Source organism: Zingiber officinale, chromosome 4B (genome assembly GCF_018446385.1).
Source record: "Zingiber officinale cultivar Zhangliang chromosome 4B, Zo_v1.1, whole genome shotgun sequence".
NCBI lineage: Eukaryota > Viridiplantae > Streptophyta > Magnoliopsida > Zingiberales > Zingiberaceae > Zingiber > Zingiber officinale.
In genome coordinates, this window is record NC_055993.1 from 139,763,277 (window position 1) to 139,787,664 (window position 24,388).

General features: G+C 40.7%; 1 protein-coding gene and 1 pseudogene across 1 annotated transcript; one reads left to right on the top strand and one right to left on the bottom strand.

Annotated features, from left to right (window-relative positions):
• Positions 1–1,090: 1,090 nt before the first annotated feature.
• Positions 1,091–24,388, bottom strand: LOC121978770 (annotated as a pseudogene).
• LOC121977135 lies at positions 7,956–12,392 on the top strand. Its single transcript, XM_042529678.1, has 3 exons — positions 7,956–8,079; positions 11,698–11,907; positions 11,982–12,392. The coding sequence occupies exons 1-3, from the start codon at positions 7,984–7,986 to the stop codon at positions 12,003–12,005; spliced, it is 330 nt and encodes a 109-aa protein (XP_042385612.1). The 5' UTR covers positions 7,956–7,983; the 3' UTR covers positions 12,006–12,392.

Genomic DNA, 24,388 nt, shown 5'->3' on the forward strand with positions numbered 1-24,388 from the left:
AGAGTTGAGCTCATCCGAACCCAACTCTAGTCTTCTTCTCGAGCAGTCTTTTGTTCCGACTTCTCGTCCTTGGAAATGTCCCGCGCATCCTTCCAACTCCATCGGCATACTCTTCTACAGCTTCTCGTCCCTCGGATACATCAAGTCCGCCGACTCGCTTTCTGTGTCATCATTCTCGTCTACCGCATCTTCCGCTCGATTTTTTGTATTCCTAAGTTCTCCACACTTAGACACAAAGATCAAATATAATAAGACTTAACTTAATCCGGTTGATCACATTAAAACTTATTTGGGATACTTACAATATTTTCCTTTTTGATGTGCATCAACCCCAAATTTAATTAAAGTAATAAAACCAAACTTACATAAGCAAATTTTGATTTTGCAATTTACTACAACAATTTTGCAATTTAAAATAAGGAAAATTGCTTAATAAAATTTTAATATGTCTCCCCCTAAACATAATCTTCTCTCCCTTTTATCACTCTCCCTTCGATTACATCAAAAAAAATTAGGGACATGTTGGTATCCGAGGGTTGTTTTTGATGTGATCAAACAAGTTAGGTTAGATCCTATTGAGTTTAATCCTGTGTCTAAATATGCAGAAACTTAGGAGTATAGGATATTGAACAAAAGATGTAACTAATGAGAAGGGCGGCACGGGAGATACCCGAGCCGTTGGAAGTAGCTCCTTGTGGCATGTTGCTAACTTTGCAATAGATGTCACCACAAAAGAAAGAAGTCTAGCTTGAGAAGATTTTCTGGGAGCCACGTTATTCCACTCGACTTCTAATTCCTGGCTCGAGCCCAGATGACTGCTCTTGAGAAGAGAGAGCATGAAAATTTGTCTTTACATAACAATCTCTAAAAAGATATTTTAGCTGTGAAGACAGACCTTGATAAAAGATTCTCATACAGAAGCAATTCTAAGCTCTCAAAAAGTTCCCGAGCTACATCTTGGCAGGATGAACCTCCAGCTCCATGCTCACCAATTGCCCAACATAAATTTAATGCCAACTCTGTCTGATTGAACCAATTGTCTAATTTACTAAATGCAATGGGAGATAAAAAGAAGAAAGCACTAGAGTAATCATCTAACAGAATTTTCTAGTGTCTGTAATTGCAGAAAAAAATGTCTGAGATTGCACAGATTAAATGCTTGCCTTTGCAAGGCTGTAGCAGGCTTCTCCTAGTCTATCTGTGATGGGCTTTCTGCAGGTACATTCCAACAGAGAAATCAATGAGTGCACAATCAGCCACCATCACTCAAATAATAAGCCAAGTAACAAACAAATGGAGTCCAATTACTTCAATCATAATAAAAACAAAAAGCATTTATCTTAAAGTGAATATACCTAAAGCGTGGCTATCGTGTCATGCTCATGTAAATATAATTTACACAAGAATATGTTACTTTGATATAACAGGAATTCATCAGATTTTTCTTATAAGTCTACAGAAATAAGTTGAACAACTGATGTGTTGAAGCATAACAGTCTTGAGGACCCTCGAAAGGAACAATTTTTGAGTAATTCCAGGCAATTGATTAAACATGTGAATTATGCCAAAATTAAATGGGCAAGCAAATATACATGAGCAACTTCAATTTCATATTAAGACAAGCTTTGAACATACCTTTATAAGTGGACTCCACCTTTAGAAGCATCCCGCGATGCTGAAAGCATCGCCAAACTGATAGTGTGACACTTCCGGCGGCTACGGATACGTCCGACGATGCTTCCGGTGGCTGTGGACTCCTCCTGCGACTCGTCCGACGCTGCAGGAGACGTCCCACGACGTCCGTGATGCCGAAAAATTGGCCACCGAGCACCGTTGTGGGCCATCGAGCGCCACACAAGGCCGCCGAGCGCCACCTAGGTTGGCCGTCTTCCATCTTTCCGGTGCGGCTGACGAGCGCCAATCTTTCCGGTGCGACTGACGAGCGCCAAGCGACTGGGCAGCGCCTAGACGGCCGCCGAGGGCACAATTTAGAACACAGTGAAAAATACAGAGAAAGGAACTGAGGTGTCATATCAAGCACCTCTTTTAGCCTTTCGGACTGTATTATTTATAGCTGCCTGTAATATTGCAGCCATAGCAGGAGATGTCCAGTGGTGTTCCTGAAATGAGATGTGTGAATAGGTTTAGTTCTAGCAGCAGCAAGTGAAAATGCTAGACCACCTTGTAGTGAGTGTAAAACCACTAGCTAGAAGCCTAGAATGTCAGAATGTATAAAACCATTATGCTTCTGCATTTGATATCATAGATTTTCTGTTGTTACCCTGTTAGTAAGAATTTAACAATATGAAAGTTCCATGTGCCTGCCCGGATGGACTAAAAACAATGATTGAGAATCTTGGCAATTGACAACAAAAAATAGGCCACTTTTTTGATAAATTAAAATATAATTTGAAATGTGATAGGTTAATATGACAAGGTGGGACATGTAGCTGGGACAAAAAAAGTTTGAGATTTATATAGCTGAGCTCAATATGGGATGATGATGATATGTCAATTTTGACTGCCGCTGTCCAAAGGTAGATCCGTTACCTTAGCGGCCCCCTTAGTACTGGCTCCACGGATATGGAGGGAGGTTCATGTAGGTACATAGGCCATAGGTGTATGGTGGGGTAAACCCCAGGTCGTCAGTTCCTGAGAATCGACCCCTGGCCATTACGCCAGAGATACCATGCGCCCACCGTCTACGCTACGTCCTGGGAGCTTGACTGCCGCTGTCCACATGCTACTGGTAGATGGATAATAACTTACAGTAATCCCATCATTTTCATCTTTAAGAAAGTCAAGAAATACAGGGTCTGAAACATCTATGCCATTATTATCATCAGATCCAGAGTCACCTCCTCGATCTTCTATTGCTGACCCTGTATAAGCTTCATCCATTAGAGCAAGTAGCATCTGCCATACAAGTAGAGAATCATAAATGGTGAGTATCCTTAATTTTTCATGAAACGAACAAGCATTTTATTCTCTTAGCAGCAAAGACGTAAATTGAAAAGTTAAAAATATGTAACCTCAGGTGCTTCACTCTTCTGGATCGAAGCTTTATATGGATTAAAACAAGCACCTAGGGGCATAATATGAACGGTTATCTAATTATCTAATATCCAAGGGCTTTAACCAAGGTCAAATAGATCAGACCATATTTATCAAAACCTTAGAAAAAAATAATTTTATAGCCCAAATCTATGTTGATGATATAATTTTTGGCTCAACCAACACTAAACTTTTAAAACAATTTATTAAATTAATGGAAAATGAATTTTGAAATGAGTTTGGTGGGGGAACTAAATTTTTTCTTAGGCTTACAAATTAAACAAACTAGAGATGAAATCTATATTTATTAAACTAAATATGCTAAGGAACTAATTAAAAAATTTGGCATGGAAAATTCAAAAATTATAAATACCCCAATGACAACTAATATCAACATTGATTCTGACCCAGAAGGAAAATCAGTAGATCCAAAGTACTATAAAAGTCTAAGAGCATCTCCAACCGGTGCCCTTTTACACCATTTTAGTATAAAAAGGGCACCATATCCTCTCCAATGGTGACCCCAAAAATTGTACCAAAATGGTGCAAGTGAACAGTACAGAACCATCTTGGTGCTGCACTGTTCACTTGCACCATTTGGGTGCAAGTAGAGATTTTTTTAATATAATATATCATAATAGGTAAGTTATATTTAAAATATTTTTAAATATTATAAATTAATATGATTTAATTTAATTTATTATATAAATTTTATATATTATAAATTTAATATATGAATTTCAATTAAATATATATTATAAATTTTAATATTTGTTATGTTGATAAGATTATAAATATATTAAAATTTATAATATTAGTAATTTCATAACAAACACACAATTAAATATTTAAAATTTCAAAATACATAACAATTTGGTAATTCTGATAATTAAGGTTCATAATGATGTATTATTAATGAAGTGTTAGTTGTCTGGTGAAAATATTTTTAAAAAAATTATCTAAATTATTTATGATTGTGTATTATCTTTAAATATTAAATATTAGTATGCTTATTAAATTATTTCTAACAAAATTATAAAAATACTAATTTTAATTTTCTTGTAACTAAAAACATAATATCATAAAAATTAATAGTAATTATTATCGTAATAAAAATATTCAACAAATTAATATGTATGTTAAATAATAAATTATAAGATGGAAAAATAGAATATTCTAAAAAATATTCCTTTTAGTGTAGGAAATGGTGTCTCATGGTTGGAGTTGGAAAAAATTTTGGTGTTCAAATGACACCAAATTGGTGTTGAAAGTGCACCAAAATAGAGTTTGTGGTTGGAGATGGTCTAATAGGTAGCTTAGACCAATTCCAACCGGTGCCCTTTTACACCATTTTAGTGTAAAAGGGACACCAGGTCTCCTCCAATGGAGACCCCAAAACCTGCACCATTTTGGTGCAGGTGAACAGTGCAGCACCAAGATGGTGCTGCACTGTTCACTTGCACCAATTTGGTGCAAGTACGGATTTTTAAAATATATTATATTTTAATAAACAAGTTATATTTAAAATATTTTTAGGTGTTATTAGTTTGGTGAAAATATTTTTTTAAAAAATTATCTAAATTGTTTATGATTGTGTATTATCTTTAAATATTAGATATTAGTATGTTTATTAAATTATTTCTAATAAAATTACAAAAAAAACTAACTTTAATTTTCTTGTAACTAAAAATATAATAATATCATAAAAATTAATAGTAATTATTATCATAATAAAAATATTTAACAAATTAATATATGTGTTGAATAATAAATTATAAGATGGAAAAATAGAATATTCTAAATAATATTTCTTTTAGTGTAGGAAATGGTGTCTATTGATTGGAGTTGGAAAAAGTTTTGGTGCTCAAATGACACCAAATTAGTGTTGAAAGTGCACCAAAATAGATTTTGTGGTTGGAGATGGTCTTACTCTACTTAACTGCAAGTCGACCCGATATATTATTTGTAGTAGGTATGTGCGCAAGATACCAATCTTGTGCAAAAGAGTCACACCTAATATATGTTAAAAGAATACTTAGGTACATTAAGGGCACCTTAAATGTAGGACTTTGATACCTTAGAACTTGCACCTTTGACCTATATGGCTATTTTGATTCAGACCATGCCGGGTGTAAATTAGACAGAAAAAGCACAAGTGGTAGCTGCCAAATTCTAGGTCAGTGCCTAGTAAGTTGGTCAAGTAGAAAGCAACACTGTGTTGCCCCATCTACCACTGAAGTTGAATACATAGCTCTAGGAGAATGTGTGTCTCAATTATTATGGATGATGCATACCCTAAAAGACTACCAATTAGAATATCAAAATACTAAAATCTCAATTGACAACATAAGTTCAGTCAATTTAACCAAAACCCCAATTCACCATTCAAGGAATAAACACATAGATGTAAAACGTTATTTCGTAAGGGATCACGTAGCTAGGGGAGATATTGTACTTAACTATGTTGAGTCAAAATTAAACCTAGTTGACATATTCACAAAATCCTTACATGAACTTGAGTTCAGTACACTTAGAAGACAAATAGGAATGTGTTTAGTTGAATAGAATGTATTCAGCTTGATTTTTGTATTTTTTAAAATTCTAAGAAAAATGTTGATTTCAAAATCCCAATTTTATTTGTCGAAAGAAACAAATAGTGTCGGTCGGCGGGTTGTGTGGTCGATCGAACTGTCCAGCCAGGACGATTTCATGGTCGGGCGGGAGGTCAAAAGCGTTAATGAGGTGCGCTGAGTCGTCCGCATCAAACCTGGTCTCCATGGTGGTATACCAAGGACCAGGGGCCGAGTCGACTAGCTGGGAGGAACTGGCCATAGTTGGAAAACAAAGAGGCAGAGGGATTTGCTAAGGGAGTCGACGGAAGAATAAAGCAGGATCAACAAGGGGTTCACTAAGCAAAATGACAAAATACCGGAGAGCGAGGAAGGCCAAAAGAAAAGAAACGGAAGTTATAGCTTACAGGAAAATGGAGTACCGGAGGAGAAATCTGGGAGTCGCCGGAGCGTCGGAAGCAAACAAGATTGCCAGAGCAAACGGAGGAGAAGCGGAAACAGAATGCAAAGGAAGCGGTGGCGCTGAAGCTTTATAAAGATAGGCGCGATCGAGTTGAGCTGTCCGATCTAGGGCACAGGGATCGAAGTGCGCATCGGACCGTCGAATTCGAACCGCCAAACGTCACAGCAACAGCTGTCACCTCGGACGTGCGACGACTGTGCCGGCGACACGTGGCGCCCTCCACGGGTCAGCATTTAATGGGTGTGTGCTCGGCCTTAATGGAAACGATCTGCACACATCAAGAGGAGATTCGGATGATGTCAGCAGTAGCTAACCGGCCCGCGCCCCCTCGACAGCGATAAGGAAAAGTATCTAAAATGACCAAGTACAGAGGCACGAAGCACCGACCGGGAGAAAAAGGTCGGTCCTACGGAAACCGGTGGGGTCCAGCTCATCTTCCGACCAACCAGCCAACTTCTCACCAGGCTACTTATCTAGTCAGTCGGACTTTCAGTCTCATTCGACTAGACTTGAAGGGAGGGCATGTGATCCGGTGGTAAAGGGAGGGGGACCTGCCCGGCAAGGGGTCAACGTGGTCAACACTCGGCAGACGTTCAACCGGGCGAATTACATTCCTGATCGGCAGGAGGAATAGCCGACCCGGCAAATCGACAGCTCGGCCGGACGCCGAGTTTCCGACGCTCATAAAGCAAGGCGGAAAGAGACAAGGGCCGAGCAGCCATCCCGCTCGGCTAACGGTAGACACGACATCAATCCTACAGTTAAAACTCACTCACCCGACACGGTGAACTCGAACATCAAACAAGTGGCCGAGCGGGCATCCTTCTAGAGGGTGCTAGTCGATGTGGCCTCCTCTCGGCCCAGGGAGGGCGCGCGCTGAACGACCCATTCGCGCGTCGAACGACCCATCCGCGCGGACCAGTAGAGGACAGAAAGAGCGATTAGCAATATCTTCCTAGGAACCAGTGCCATCAACAGGAGGCATGGCCAACAGCATGGTCAGACAGAGAATCATACGGTGGAAGCTTCCACTGTCATGTCAGAGATATGCTCGTGCTGTTGCGGTATGGCGACAGACGCGCTTTCCTGACACATCCATTCCAAGTATACTCTGATGACTGTGCGCACCTCGAGGAGCGTGCACGCGCCTCTCGGGAGCCCTATATAAGGACCCCCAGACTTCGAAGGAGGTATGCTCACATTATTACTGTAGCTACAGTTCTCGTTTCTTCTTTGCTCTACTTCTTTCCGCTGGAGATTTGACTTGAACGTCGGAGGACCATCACCGGGGAACCCCTCCCTGGCTCGGCGCTGTGTTTGCAAGTTCATGACGACGAGGGATCTACGTCACCAGTCCTCGACCAGTTAATAGGAGCGCACATCTCCAACGCTCATCGACTCAACTCTCGGACAGGATCATTATATATTAATATTAAAAAAATCATGAATTAAATAAATGTTTAACTAATTTATTAAGATAATTGAGCTGTATAAAAAAATTAATCACCGGCTCTAATTTAATATTTTTAATAAATAAGTTCTATAAATAAATAGTTTTTTATCGAACCCCGTTGATAAATTTAGTAACTATCAAATCACGTAGGTACTTTATAAATTATCAAATCATTTATGTTGTATGTATTTTACCCCTTCTCTATGTCAATTGCTCGTCCACATTGGCTGTTCGTCTGAAGTAAAGAAATAGTATCCCGAATCAAATTTTATTTTCCTGTAAAAAAGCCTCTCTTCAAAGTCGCAAAACCTTGATGATACGGAGACGGTTTAGGGGTAGAGAAGAAGTTAAGGGGAGAAGGGAGGGTATTTTAGTCTTCTCACTAGTTAAGGTTTTAAGAGGGAAGTGAGGCACTATAGCAGGGGAGGCTGGTTCGGGTTTTGATGCCGCCGCCAAGAAGAGGGTCTTCTTCCTCGTCCTCACGCTCCTCGCCGGCGACGACGTCGGCCGCCGGCTGCTCCCCTCTTCTTCTTTCTCAGGTCATCACCTCCTCCCTGTAAACTCTGTTTTAGCACCTCCTTATCCCATGGCATGACCTCTGGTACAAAACTTCCATCCAACCTGAGTATTTGTAATTTAGCTTGTGCATTTATAATACAACTATGTTGACTTGGGCTTCCTGCCCGCTACCTCGTTCCATGGCTCTCGCTTCTTTCCAAGTTGCGACCCGTCGCGGTTTCCGCCAGCCGCGGCACGATGTTCGCTGGATAATTGGCTTAGGTTAGGACGCTTGTTAGGGATTTACTCCTCTTACCGTTCTTTTATTACAAAATTCATTCTTTTTGTTTCATTTCTTTTCTTTTTCTTTTAAGAATGTCACTCTTTCCCCCGAATTGTATTGTCGTCGTGAATTCAAGCGGCTGGACCTTTTTTGTTTTTTTTTTCTCTCCTTGCAGAGAACTATGCAAGGAAGTCAATTTTATTATTACCCCTAAAATAATGAAAGAAACATACTCAAAATGTCTTTTTTACCTACCTTAATCCATAGTATTATTTTTCTGTTGAAAATTTCTAGTTTATGACATTAGTAGATTAGTCAAATTCATTTATTTTGGTGGAAAGCAGATGTTGTAAAGGTTTGAAGACGGGTCAAATTGGTGCTGCTAACGATGCTTTGTCTGAAACATTAGAATTTTTTTTTTATTGCCAATGAAGCTGGGAAGGCCTGACACTCAGAGTGCTGGGTTGGATGGTACGAGAACCAAGCGCACCCTCAATATTCTCTTTGTTAGCGTCAGAAGTCTAAAAAATTGTAGCAATAATATCAAGATTAGCTAATCAACATAAAGCATAAAGCAAGAAACAAAGAGAAAACTCTAGGTGATTAAAAAAATTACAGATAGAGGACAAGAATCCATTACATTAAAATTGGTGCAGAAGTGTTAGATAAAATAATCTATAGAAAATTGTAAGGACTTTACTAGATTATCAGTAAGGACTGATTTCTATTAATTGTTGAGTACAGATCGAGCATTAAGTCTTAACGGACTAAAGGTCCGGGTGGACAAATAGTAGATTGATCGACCAAGGAGAGTGTAGAGCGACCGTGCGGGTAGTTAGGTCGACCGGATAGACAGGTCGTGCGAGCAATTAGGCCGACTGAGTAGTATAGTCTTACAGTGAAAGACAGGACAACCTAAAGACAGAGAGGCTGAGCGGGTCGAGCGGCTGAGTAAACTGACCGAGTTACAACCGGACAGGCGTGCGACCATGCGAAGAAGAGGCCGAACGAGTTGGCTACCGAGCGAGTCAGCCACCGAGGCCTGTGATGATCGCAATTTCTTTAAAACATATTCGCCCCACCTCTGGCTATGCTTCGAGGCTTTTACGAGTCGTCTATTTCCAATGATACAATAACTAATCGTGATTCCCACCGAGCACCGATTGTCATGGCAAACTGAGAGCATTCGACGCGTGCATGTCGTGCTCGCACACGAGTCAACTTGGTCCGGTACAATCCGGATCCTGGATTTGCACCCACACGTGAGAGAAAGTCTCTCTATATATTTGTTCAAATAATCAATGTATGTGAATTAATATAAACTAACCAATATACCTTGAAGATCCTAATGTGAGATTAAAGTCCTATTCACAATGGAGCTTCTTTCCTCTTCCGCCTCTTCTTCATTCACTTATATCTAACAAGGAGAGTTGCAACTTACATGACATGACTATGAAACCCTAGTTTCTTTTATATAAATATGTGTGCAAAAGTAGATAATTATGTTTTAGAGAGATATTCGTATTATCAATCTCTAATAATAGGTACTTAAATCCCTTTTAGTTTTGTTGTAACAATTGGCAATTACTAATAAGCGATGGGATATTTGCTTCTCTTATTGGTGACGGAAAGATATTATTTTCAAAATAAACATACATGCTTCACATTTCATTATATGGAAACTAAGTTCCGGATGTGGACACTTTGCATTATATGGAAACAAGCCCAAAACATGACTAGGTCCTGGACAAAATTAATACATAGGAAGTTATATAGTAGATAATTATGTTTTAGAGTCAATTGTTATGTTAGTATGTTTTATAATTAGTTACCTAAATATACGTGGTTCTATGTACGTGTGAAGTCAACGGAAGGGGAATGAATATTTTTACTGGTTCGTGGAAGAAAGTGCTCTAGCGACTTACCTCGAACGGGGAATGGATATTTTTACTAGTTCGTGGAAGAAAGTGCTTTGGTGACTTATCTCGAACTAACTGTGAACCCGATTGTCGTGAACCCACTAATTTTACTGGTTCATGGAAGAAAGCATCGGCTTTGGCGACTTATCTCGAACTAACTCTCAACCCAATTGTTGCGAACCCATTAATTTTACTGGTTCGTGGAAGAAAACATCGGCTCTGTCGACCTACCTCGAATTAACTGCGAACCCACTAATTTTATTAGTTCGTGGAAGAAAGCATCATCTCTGGCCTCTTACCTTGAACCCGATTGTTGTGAACCCACGTTCTCGAAAACCCTAGAGATAAATGGGTCGACGAGCTCGCCATTCGAAGCTTCGAGAAAGAAAACAGTATCGATTCCCCTCTCGCTATAACCATCGCAAATTTCCTTCTTCGTCCCTTGGAGAAAGCAGAAGAAGAAAAGAATGGATCAGCAGCAAATCGACGCCATGATTCTTGGCTCGGCCATCTGCCCCTTCGAGTCATTTATCGGTCAGTTAATGTCGACGGCGAACGAGCAGCGCTCCCACACTGTGTCGCTCTTCAAGCACTTCCGCGAGCATCACTTGGACACCTCGTCCTGAAGCTCACTATCGTACTCCACGCCTTCACCGCCATTGACTTACGTGCCATGTCCGCCATCCTTCTCCGTGAGCTCCTCACCCACAGCGCTGATAGCCACTCTGACGCTGTGTTCTGGCCCCGCCTCCCAGAACCTTCTCAAGTCCTGCCTCATCTTCGCCCTCCGCCTGGAGCCCGACCACTCCACTGTCAAGAAGGTCGTCGACACCATCTCTGCCCTCGCAGTCTCCCTCCTCCTCGTTGACTTCACCTGGCCTGATCTTCTCCCGTTCCTTTTTAGCACTTTTGATGCCTCCCACACCCATCCTCACCTACAGGAGTATGCCCTCCTCATATATTCCAAGATCGCTTATGTCCCCTCCATCGTCGGCTCTCACCTCGCCACTCTTAAAACTCTCCTCCTCGTCGACCTCTCCCTCCCTCCCTCCCTCTACAAATGTCCGCTTGGCTGCACTGTCTGCGACGGTCAACCTTCTTGTCACTTCCTTGGATTTTGCTGATAGTGAACTCTTCTTTGCCATAATGATATTCTGAACCGACTATCAATTCTGGTAACGAAACTACTACTCAGGAGGCCCTCAAACTCCTTGTCGAACTTGTAGGTGTAAAGGCAGGGTTCGTTGCTTATCAGAAGTTTGGTGGGGCGATTATTTTCATGCTGCAGATTGCTGAGTCAGATAGACATGAGGAGGGTACACGACATTTGGCTATTGAGTTTATAATCACCCTCGTTGAAGAGTTGGCGCCTAAGTTTAACTATATTATCTATGACCTACTGTCTTATTTTCTTGGAAGACTCTTTGATGTGCTCATGAAGATGTTGCTTGATTTAGAAAATGATCCTGCTTGGTACACTGCTAAGGCTCAGGATGAGAATGCTGAGGAAACTAGAGTATTTTTACCGATTTGCAATAGTAGTTGTTGGAAGGCCAATAGTTCTGGTAACCTTTGAGCTGATACAAACTTTCCTGCATACGTCCGAGTGGAAGAAACGCTATGCGACCCTCATCACCTTTGCCCAGAGAGCTGAGCTTTATTCAAAGGTTGTTCTATGATTTTATTTACTTTTGTTGAGACATATTATTTTATTTCAATAGTCTATTGCTACAATGTGTAGATGATGTCACAAAGTCTGGAGTAAGTGGTGAACATGCTCCTACCATCCTTTCAAGATACCCATGCCCGTGTTCGTTGGGCAGTAATTGAGGCTATGAGCCAATTCTCCACTTATTTGCAGTCAGATATGCAAGCCAAGTATTATCAGATGGTGCTTCCGGCATTGGAATTAGTAATGAATGATTTTCAAAATCATCATGTGCAGGTAAGTATTTTGGAAAATATTAAACTTTGACTTCCTTAGTTCTGAGTAGAATTATAAATATGATCAAGCATGCATGTGACTGACTTTTGAATTTCTTGCTACTTTTGTTTGCATTTTTCCGAAAGACAAGTTTAATCTATATCTTCTGTTGGAGTCATTTATTGCTACCATAGTTGAGAAGTTTAATATTGGGATTCAAGTTAGTTAATGTGGAATACTAAGAATTTAGCTATCAAAATTGCAATCAAAGTTGATTGAGAAAATAAAAATTTTATGTAAATTAAACCAGATAAATAAATGCAATAAGAGAAACATACAATATTGAAATACTCTGTTTACTTTCATTTTTAAATCTTGAAGAGCCCTTACACGAGATAAAGTGATGGAGATTATTGAAATGTGTGGATATGTTATTGAATGACTATAATAACAATTAAGTATTATCCTACTATGTGGGGTCGACCATATAATTTTTTTATGTCATTGAGTTTTATCCCTTTATTATATCATCGTTTATACTTAAATAAATTTTTTCTTATTTTATTATTGTCAATCAAGTTTTTTTTGATCTTCTTCGTTTGATATGTATATTTATCATAGTTTTACATCGCCTAAGTAACTAGAGCATTTATTGGTTCTCTAAATACATGCTCGTACCATCTCAAGCGTGTCTCTCGGAGTTTTCCATCAATAGATGTTACTCCAACTTTCTCTCTAATGCTCTCATTTCTTATTATGTCTATCCTCGTATGTCCACACATCTACTTTTATATCCTCATCTCTGCAATTCTCATATTTTACTCATGTGTTTGAGTCATAGCTAACATTCAGTTCCATATAACATAGCAGGTCTAACTACCGTTTTGTATAATTTTTTTAAGTTTTAGAGGTGCTTTATGATCATATAAAACATCCAACGTTTTCCTTTATTTCGACCATCTTGCTTTTATTCTGTGTAAGATATCTCTATCAATTCCTCCATCGTTTTGCAAAAATAATCTTAAATACTTAAAGCTCTCAGTTCCACATAACTCGTTATCTTTTATCTTACGATTGTCTCATTACGTCTAATATTGCTAAACTTAAATTCTATATATTCTGTCTTTACTCTACTAAATCTAAAATCTTTCACTTCTAGTGTTAACATTGAGATTTTAGTTTAACATTACTCCTTCACGTGTCTCATTTATTAAAATAATTTCATATGCAAATAACATACACCATAGTATTGTGTCCAGTGAGTTCGTCTATGATTAGTGTAAAAAAATAGCGACTTAGAGCTGATCCTTGATGTAATCTTATTTTTATTGGAAATGCTTTGGTTAATCCGCCTGAAGTTTTTACTCTAGTCATTACATCTTTATACATATCCTTAATTAGTTCAATATATGTTATGTTAACGTCTCTTTTTTCTAAAATTCTCTATATAATTTCTCTTGAGACTCTATCATAAACTTTTTTTAAATCAATGAATATCATGGGTAGATCTTGTTTTTGCTCCTGATATTTTTCAATTAATTACATAAGAAGATGTATAACTTTTATTATCGACCTTCCAAGCATAAACTCAAATTAATTTTCGATCACGATGGTCTCCTTTCTTAATTTTTTTTCTATTACTCTTTCCCAAAATTTCATGGGATGACTCATTAGTTTAATATCGTTATAGCTTGCATATGTCTCTCTTGTTCTTATATAAGGGAACTAGAGTATTTACTCACATTTTTTTCATTTTCAATATCATGTTAAATAATTTTATAAATCATTCAATATCTTATTTCCCTAGACACTCATATACTTTTATCGAAATATCATCGGATCCAACGACTTTTCCATTGTGTATCCCATTTAAATCTTGTTCTACTTCTGAAGTTTGAATTATACAATAAAAATTTAAATTTTTATATTCATTTGACCTACTTAAATTACCTAAGTTAAGTTGATCGCCTAAATCTTTTGATGCGATGATAAGGAGGGATCCCACCCCATGGAGGATAGTTGCCACGTTGGAAGTCAAAATCAAGGCGGTTAACGTTAAGATATTATTGGTCGATCGAGGGTGGTCATGTCTCGACCGAAAGGAGAAGGCCCGTTCCGACCCCACCTTTGACTCATGTAATATGTCGAACAGTCGATGCTCAATAAGGAAGGACGCCAAAGGAGACGATATATAGAAGCCGAGCCAAGTAGCTACACCACTCAGACAGGCAGCAAGATTCGACATTGGCATAATGGAGCCACGGTCGAGCGGACGCGACACTGACAAGTGGTGTTCTGGCCGAGCGGACGAGACATCAGGAACAGTGGAGTTCCGGCCGAGCGAACGCATGCAACGAAGTCCCGGTCAAGTGGACGAGACACAGGAACAGTGGAGTTCCTGCGGAGCGGCCAACCCGCTCGACCCAATATCATACTCTCTCTGTTATCCATCGACACTCTTTTGGGAATTAGTGCCGTCGACACCCGACATGGTCGACCAAAAGATCGTATGACAGAAGCTTCCACTATACTGTGTTAGGGACACTTTATTGATAAGTCTTTTCAGGGAAAGCTTTGAGAAGCGTGCCCGCCTGGGGAAACGTGCATGTGTGCTACAGGAGATCTATATAAAGGGGGTCCAAGCATCGGCGGGGATATGCGCAATACATTGTTGTTGCTACTGTTCATTGTTCTTGTTGCTCCGCCTTCTACTTCATCACCGGTGACTGACTTGAGCGTCGGAGGACCAACACCGGGGACCATTTTCCTGGCTCGGCACTGACGTCTTCTGTGTTGCAGGGCGGAGCGGAGTCCTTAGGAGGTCAGCAGGAGCGACACATCTCCAGCTTTCCATCTCATCGACTTTCGGACATAATCATATTTAACGCCGTCTATGGAAAGGTAACCTGCATCCGAGTCAAGAAGATGGAGGACGCTGGACGATTCACCACTATGACGCTCATCTCAGAAGAGCTCGACATGCTCGTGCAAGCCCCAGCAGCGAAGATGATCGAACAGCAGCAACAACAGGCGTTAGCCGATCGACAAGCGTCACAACTCGCGACACGACAGCCAGGGGACGAGCGGGGCAAGAAGACCAAGCGGGGAAGGAAGACTGAGTGGAGCAAATCTCCGTATGAGGCCAAAATAGAGGGCTTACCGGCACACCAGGGGAAGCGCCGCCCGCACCGATCTCCTTCCATCACGCCCTTTTTCAAACCCCTCAGAGATAGACCAGTTGAACCAAGAACAAGGATCGTCTTTGGATGATGCTCTCGTTCGAGATGCACGAAAAGGCAAGGCGTCCCGAGGCAACACATCTCCCGAATGGATCAACTGCAGTTCTCCAAGGAGATCTTACAGGAGCCTTTGCTCAGACATTATACTCCGCCGACGATCGGGGCATACAATGGATCGATCAATCCAGATGATCATCTGGATATGTTCGATAATGAAGTCACACTGCACCAATATATAGATGAGGTAAAGTGTCAAGTCTTTCTCGCTACTCGCTCCGACTCGACGTAGCGCTGGTTCCGAAGACCGTCAGACGGATCGATACGCAGCTTCAAGGACTTCCGAGCTGCCTTCTTACATCATTTCGCCAGTAGCGGACGCTATCAAAGACGAGCGTCAGCCTCTTCTCCATGAAGCATGGATCGAAAGAAGCACTCCGAGCGTATATATAGTGTTTTAATCAGGTAGCCATGGACATCCCCTCGGTCTCATCCGAGACTATGATGAACGCCTTCATGCAAGGGCTCGTCGAGGGAGACTTCGTCTGATTGCTCATCAGGAAGTCGCCCAAGGATTTCCACCATATGCTCAAGAAGGCCAACGAGTATATAAATGTAGAAACGAGTATATAAATGTAGAAGAGACCCAAACGACGAGAAGATAGGAGGCGTCGATCGAACCCATGTCAACGATCGAGCGTCGACCATCAAGCAGCCACTAACCGCCCAAGGGGCCGAGGGCCGAAGGAGCGCAGCCACACCAGGAGACCAGGACACATGCCGTGCAACATGTGGCCTTCGGTCGGTAGAAAACGACAAAAGGCAATGTGTGGACACCGATATTCTGCTCTTTCCACCAGTTGGTGACACACAACACGCGTGATTGCCGTGGTCTAACACCCATCGTCAGCTGACCAACTCCAAGAGGATACCACCGTTGATCTCCTTCCCTCGATCATAGACACAGACATCGATCTACCGGGCGATGAGAGGACGACAGAAGGTCGGTCGAGCGACGCCATCAGCAATAACAGAGGGATAACACTGATCCCTCCCGAATCTCGACTGACATAAATAGACCTACCGCTTGGGAGGAAAATAACAGAAGCAACGTTGTCCGAGAAGGAATAAGCATGATCGCTGGTGGGCCGACCGACGACGACTTCAACAGAGCCAATAAGTCCTACGCTCGGCGGTTGAAGATCTACGCGGTGGGATACAACAAAGAGAAGGTTGAGGTGCCGGATATCAGCTTTGGCCCCAACGACTTAGAGGGAGTGGAAATCCCTCACGACGATGTGTTGATCATCCGGTCAATAATCGCTAATTACACTATTCATCGAATTTTTGTTGATACAGGAAGTTTGGCGAACATTATCTTCAAGAAGGCGTTCGACCAATTACAAATTGATCAAAATGAGTTGCTGCTCATGACGACCCGTCTCTATGGTTTTACGAGCAATGAAGTGCTACCGCTTGGACAGGCCCGATTGACCATCTCGCTCAGGGAAGAACCGCTGAGGAGAACCAGAACCACGAATTTCATTATGGTGGACGCACCGTCAGCTTATGTCATCTCGGGCCGATCGGCCCTTAACGAATTCCGACGGTGGTGTCAACTTACTGTCAAAAAATCAAGTTCCCGGTGGATAATCGGGTCAGTGAAGTCAAAGGCGATCAACTGGTCGCTCGACGATGCTATGTCGAGATGGTTAAGGCTGAAGCAAGAAGCACTCGGAAGAATTCGCGCATGGAGGTAAACGCTCTCACTGAGAAACCGTCTACCTTGGTGTATGAAGAAAAGGAGGAGGTTCAGATCCACCCAAGTCGGACGGAAGCAACGACCTTTATTGCCGCCGACCTGGAGGAGGGGAAGAAGGTAGAGCTGATCGTCTGCCTTAAGTGAAATCATGATGTGTTCACCTGATCGACACACGAGCTTCTCGACATCTCCTCGAGTGTGGGTCAACACGAGCTTCACGTTTGACCGGACACTCGGCCGGTAAAGCATAGAAAGAGGGACTTCAGCGTGGAGCAAAATTTGATCATCCGAGCGGAGATAGAGAAGTTGTTGGAGGTCGACCATATCAGGAAAGTTCAATTCCCGAGCTGGCTAGCCAATGCCTTGCTAGTCTCCAAGCCGGGCAACAAATGGCGGGTGTGCATTGACTTTCGCAATTTGAACAAGGTGTGCCCAAAAGACTTCTATCCGTTGCCAGGATAGATAAGATGGACTCAATGATGGGCTGTGAGCTGATTTGCATGCTCGACGCAGGGATTGTCATATATATTTTTTGACCATTACCCATTTTTTTAACTTTCACTACTTAATTTTATGAGTCATATATATTTACTTTCTATTAATACTATGTTCGAGACATATATCAAATCTACTAACCTATATTGGGTAGTTAAGCTTTTTTCCATGAATGGTCTTGTATTCTTTACAAATCTTTCTATCTATCTTCCTAATCATAATAAAGTCAGTTTGTGATTATTATTCTCACTTTTAAATGTGACCAAACATTCTTCTCTTTTCTTAAAATATGTATTAGTTAATATAAGATCATATGCTATCGTAAAATCTAATATAATTTTTTTTTTATTTCTTGTTCCAAACTCGTAATCTCCAAGTACTCTCTCATATTCCTCATTTTTCACTCCGACATGTCTATTTAGATAGCCTCCTATAAAAATCATTTCACTTGACGGAATATTTTGTAATACTTTATCTAGGTCGTCCCAAAACTTTGATTTGATAGTTTCATCTAATCCTACTTGAGGTACATATATATTAATTACGTTCATAGTTGTATCCCCTTTTCTAACTATTCTATAATTTTATCCTTTAACGAACTATCTACAACAATACTCATTCCATTTCTTGTTTTACTCTTTTTTATGTACCATAACTTAAAATCCGAGTTCTCTATCATCTTTGTCTTCTCGTCTATTCATTTTATCTTGTACACAGAAAATATTAATGCTTCTCCTAATTATCGCATCTACTATCTCCATTGCTTTATCAATGAGGGTTTCAAATCTTAGACTATTAGTTTTCTTATAATATTTGTTCTTATCCAATTTATGGTGTGAGAATTTTTATCTATTTAACACTCCACTCAAGTTTTCAGGGAAATATAACGGTCCTTGCTGATACGTTACTTAATGACTATTAAACATATTTTTATATGGAAAATAATTATCTTATATATTGTTTGAAAGACTTAAATGTAGTTTCTTCAAGTCTGAAGTGGTGAATAATCCCATTTATCGACAAACTCAATTGATCTAATATGGATTAGTCTAATTAAAATTTGTGATGATTGATTTCGTTTTTGCCAAAAGATTCAGCAAGATCAATCACCCTACTGAGGCATGCCAATTTACTTGAAGAAAATAATTGGAAGCAATTAGCCATCACACAAAAATCGGTTGCAATTTGACCGAGGAGCAAGAGAATCTATGGTTGTTTTCAAAATCAATTAGACTTCACTTGATCCATTTGTTAAATTCGGGGTTATTCCCAAATACATTCTTTGCTAGATAAGGTTACGTGAGGGTATAGATAGGAAGAAAAACCATAAGTTGAAGGTGATTTAGATTTAAGCGAGGATAAGTAAAGCATCAAGTAATGGAGGGGACAAGGTGTTTGTTGCAAGAATGAATTAACAATAATGTAAAAATTTGCTATGCCTAGTGATCTTGTCCGAAAGTCGAGGAGGTGAATGTTGGGACGTGGTGCTCCTGTTGACCTCCAAGGGACTTCGCTTCTGCCTACAACACAAGTAGCGTCAGTATCGAACCAGGGAAGAGGTCTCCGACGATGATCCTCCGACGCTCAAGTCAATCTTCGGTGAAACAAGAAGCAAAGGGGAACTGTAGCACAACTATAAAGATTGCGAGAAAAGCATACCTCCGCCGATGCCTGGATCCCCTTTTATATAAGTTTCCTATAGCGTGTGTGCACGCTTTTTAAAGCGGGCACGATATTCCACGCTTCCCTTGAAGAGACATGTCAGTAAAGTGTCCCTGACACAATACCTTAATGGGCCGAGCATATTTTTGTAGTGACAGTAGAAGCTTCCGCCTTACGATCCTCTGTCTGACCATGTCGTTCGTCGGCGACACTAACTCCCAAAAGGATGTTGAAGGATATTTTGCTGTGTCTGTTGCTCAGCTGAGCGGAATGGTCGCTCGGTCGAGAGTCCCCTACCCAAGTGTCATCCTTTGCCGGGCCAAGCGAGATGATCGCTCGATCGGAAGCCGACTGTTGCGCCGAGCAATAGAGCCACTCGGCTGATCGGCCTTGGTCCATGTCGTCCGCCGTCACGTCGAGCGAAAGACCAAAAAGGACTTGATTAGCAATTTAAGAAAAAATTTATTTAAGTAAAAATGATGATATAGTAGGGGGATAAAGCTCAATGACATAAAAAAAATTATATAGTCAACCCCACATAGTAGGATAATGCTTAATTGTTATTGTAGTCATTCAATAACATGTCGACACATTTCAATAATCTCCATCACTTTCTCTTGTGTAAGAGCTCTTCAAGATTTAAAAATGAAAGTAAACAGAGTATTTCAATATTATATGTTTCTCATATTGCATTTATTTATTTGGTTTAATTTACATAAAATTTTTATTTTCTCAATCAACTTTGATAGCTAAATCCACTGTATTCCACATTAACTAACTTGAATCCCAATATTAAACTTCTCAACTATGGTAGTAATAAATGACTCCAATCAACACAAGATATAGATTAAACTTGTCTTTCAGAAAAATACAAACAAAAGTAGCAAGAAATTCAAAAGTCAGTTACATGCATGCCTTATCATATTTACAACTCAGAACTATGAAGTCAAAGTTTAATATTTTCCAAAATACTTACCTGCACATGGGGATTTTGAAAATCATTCATTACTAATTTCAATGTCGGAAGCACCATATGATAATACTTGGCTTGCATATCTGGCTGCAAAAAAGTGGAGAGTTGACTCATAGCCTCAATTGCTGCCCAACGAACACGGACATGGGGATCTTGAAAGGACAGTAGGAGCATGTTCATCCCTTGCTCCAGATCTTGTGACATCATCTGCACAGTGTAAGAATGACTATTGAAATAAAATAATACGTCTCAACAAAAGTAAATAAAGTCATAGAACAACCTTTGAATAAAGCTCAACTGTCTGGGCAAAGGTGATGAGGGTCGCATAGCATTTCTTCCACTCGGACGCATGCAGGAAAGTTTGTATCAGCTCAAAGGTTACCAGAACTATTGGCCTTCCAACAACTACTATTGCAAATCGATAAAGATACTCCTGCGCAACACACTAGTTGCTAGTTTCCTCAGCATTCTCATCCTGAGCCTTAGCAGTGTATCAAGCAGGATCATCTTCTAAATCAAGCAACATCTTCATGAGCACATCAAAGAGTCTTCCAAGAAAATAAGGCAGTAGGTCATAGATAATATAGTCAAACTTAGGCGCCAACTCTTCAACGAGGGTGATTATAAACTCAATAGCCAAATGTCGTGTACCCTCCTCATGTCTATCTGACTCAGCAATCTACAGCATGAAAATAAAAGCCCCACCAAACTTCTGATAAGCAACGAACCCTGACTTTGCACCTGCAAGTTTGACAAGGAGTTTGAGGATCTCCTGAGTGGTAATTTCGTTACCAGAATTGATAGAGTCGGTTCAAAATATCATTATGGCAAAGAAGAGTTCACTATCAGCAAAATCCAAGGAAGTGACAAGAAGGTTGACCGTCACAGATAGTGCAGCCAAGAGGACACTTGTAGAGGGAGGGAGGGAGGGAGAGGCCGGCGGGGAGGAGAGTGACACGGTGAGAGCCGACGATGGAGGGGACATAAGCGATCTTGGAATATATGAGGAGGGCATACTCCTGTAGGTGAGGATGGGTGTGGGAGGCATCAAAAGTGCTAAAAAGGAACGTGAGAAGATCAGGCCAGGTGAAGTCAAAGAGGAGGGAGACTGCGAGGGCAGAGATGGTGTCGACGACCTTCTTGACAGTGGAGTGGTCGGGCTCCAGGCGGAGGGGGATATGAGGCGGGACTTGAGAAGGTTCTGGGAGGCGGGGCCAGAACGCAGCGTCAGAGTGGCTATCAGCGCTGTGGGTGAGGAGCTCACGGAGAAGGATGGCGGACATGGCGCGTCAGTCAATGGCGATGGAGGCGTGGAGGACGATAGTGAGCTTCAGGACGAGGGCGTCCGGGTGATGCTCGCGGAAGTGCTTGAAGAGCGACACAGCGTGGGAGCGCTGCTTGTTCGCCGTCGACATTAATTGACCGATAAATGACTCGAAGGGGCAGATTGTCGAGCCAAGAATCATGGCGTCGATTTGCTGTTGATCCATTCTTTTCTTCTTCTGCTTTCTCCAAGGGACGAAGAAGGAAATTTACAATGGTGATAGCGAGAGGGGAATCGATACTGTTTTCTTTCTCGAAGCTTCGAATGGCGAGCTCGTCGACCCATTTGTTTCTAGAGTTTTCGAGAATGTGGGTTCACAACAATCGGGTTCAAGGTAAGAGACGATGCTTTCTTCCACGAACCAATAAAATTAGTGGGTTCACAGTTAATTCGAGGTAGGTCGACAGAGCTGATGCTTTCTTCCACGAACCAGTAAAATTAGTGGGTTCGCAACAATCGGGTTGAGAGTTCGTTCGAGATAAGTCGCCAGAGCCGATGCTTTCTTCCACGAACCAATAAAATTAGTGGGTTCACGACAATCAGGTTCACGGTTAGTTCGAGGTAAGTCACCAAAGCACTTTCTTCCACGAACTAGTAAAAATATCCATTCCCCGTTCGAGGTAAGTCGCCAAAGCGCTTTCTTCCACGAACCAGTAAAAATATCCATTCCCCTTCCGCTGACTTCACACGTACATATAACCACGTATATTTAGGTAACTAATTATAAAACATGCTAACATAACTATTGACTCTAAAACTTAATTATCTACTATATAACTTCCTATGTATTAATTTTGTCTAGGACTCAGCCATGATTTGGGCTTGTTTCCATATAATGCAAAGTGTCCACATCTGGAACTTAGTTCCCATATAATGAAATGTGAAAGATGTATGTTTATTTTGAAAATAATGATCCTTCCGTCACCAATAAGAGAAGCAAATATCCCATCGCTTATTAGTAATTGCCAATTGTTACAACAAAACTAAAAGGGATTTAAGTACCTATTATTAGAGATTGATATACGGATATCTCTCTGAAACATAATTGTCTACTTTTGCACACATTTATATACAAGTAATTAGAGTTTCGCAGTCATGTCATGTAAGTTGCAACTCTCCTTCTTGTTGGATATAAGTGAATGAAGAAGAGGCGGAAGAGGAAAGAAGTTCCATTGTGAATAGGACTTTAGTCCCATATTAGGAGTTTCAAGACATATTGATTAGTTTATATTAATTCACATGCATTGATATTTGAACAAATATATAGAGAGAGACTCTCTCTCACGCGTGGGTGCAAATCCAGGATCCAGATTGCACCGAATCAAGTTGACTCGTGTGCGGACACGACATGCACGCGTCGAATACTCTCAGTTCGCCATGACCATCAGTGCTCAGTGGGAATCACGGTTAGTTATTGTATTCTTGGAAACAGACGACTCGTAAAAGCCTTGAAGCATAGTCAGAGGCAGGGCGAATCTGTTTTAAGGAAATTGCGATCATCACAGGCCTCGAAGGCTGACTCGCTCGGTAGCCAGCTTGTTCGGCCTCTTCTTCGCATGGTCGCACGCCCGTCCGGCTGTAACTCGGTCAGTTTGCTCAGCCGCTCACTCGCTCGGCCCGCTCAACCTCTCTATCTTTAGGTTGCCCTGCCTTTCACTGTAAGACTATACTACTCAGTCGACCTAACTGCTCGCACGATCTGTCTATCCGGTCGGCCTAACTGCTGGCCCGATCGCTCTACACTCTCCTTGGTCGGCCAATCTATTACTTGTCCACCCGGACCTTTAGTCCGCTCAGGTGCTGCACTCTTCTGGATCGAAGCAATGCTGCTGCCAACCAGAGACCCAGAACTTTTTTCCACTTTTTCCAAAGCCACAACTAGTACTGATTAAGGGAGAGTAAAAGTACATTCAGAGTTCCAAACTCCTTTCACATATGCTCTGTACTTAGCAACTTTACAAGACAAATGAAGGAAAATTGATACATTAATTTTCAAATTTGTAGGTCTCAAAGAAAGTTCACTTCTTTTTAAAACAAAAATGATTAGGACTGACTGGTAGACTGATTCAATCAGAATGATGGCTACAAACCTATTAAGCCCGAGACCAAGCATTTCAAGAACAAAAAAAAAAAACAGTGATGAGACATGCAGGGTGACCTGGTTCTATTTCACCTTTTGGTTTTTCCAAATACAATATACTTTAGCCAGTACCTGAAGCAGTGAACCAATCCCACAAGAACAATCTGTCCAGGTTATAAAAAAAGTTTTGGAATGTTGTTCTTCAACCATGGAACTGCCTTAAAGGATAAACAAAACACAACTCCCAACGGGAGTTGCCATAAAATATTAAAAGTTGGAGCAAAAGATGAGTTATCCTTCTAAGAATATAGTCCAAAATTAATAATGACAAATGCATCCACTTTTATGAGCACATTAAAATATACACTTCTAGCTGCTAGGTTGCAATATATTGTTTTAGAAGATTCTAAGATATTAAGAAAAATTTAAATTGTGCGAGCACTACAAGAAAACTATAAATGTAAGCTCACTTGGTAAATCCATAAGTGTATGGAAAAGTGGAAGGAACGATCCGGTTGACATCATTGCTGGCAAAAGCATCATAAATGCATTCACCAATCTGGAAAGTTAATTACAAAAAAATTAGCTACTTATTACAAGTAGTGAATTTTGTAAGAAGTAGGCATCCAACAACTAGAAAACAAGGTAGTAAGTGGGAAAAAAAATTGTTGCATTCTTTACGCTTGTAACAT

Bases quoted from the DNA above. Each gene is read 5' to 3' on its own strand.
- LOC121977135 (XM_042529678.1), top strand. From the start codon at position 7,984: ATGCCGCCGCCAAGAAGAGGGTCTTCTTCCTCGTCCTCACGCTCCTCG. The intron at 8,080-11,697 runs GTCATCACCTCC...TGCTTGATTTAG, and splicing joins CCCCTCTTCTTCTTTCTCAG to AAAATGATCCTGCTTGGTAC. The intron at 11,908-11,981 runs GTTGTTCTATGA...TACAATGTGTAG, and splicing joins GAGCTGAGCTTTATTCAAAG to ATGATGTCACAAAGTCTGGA.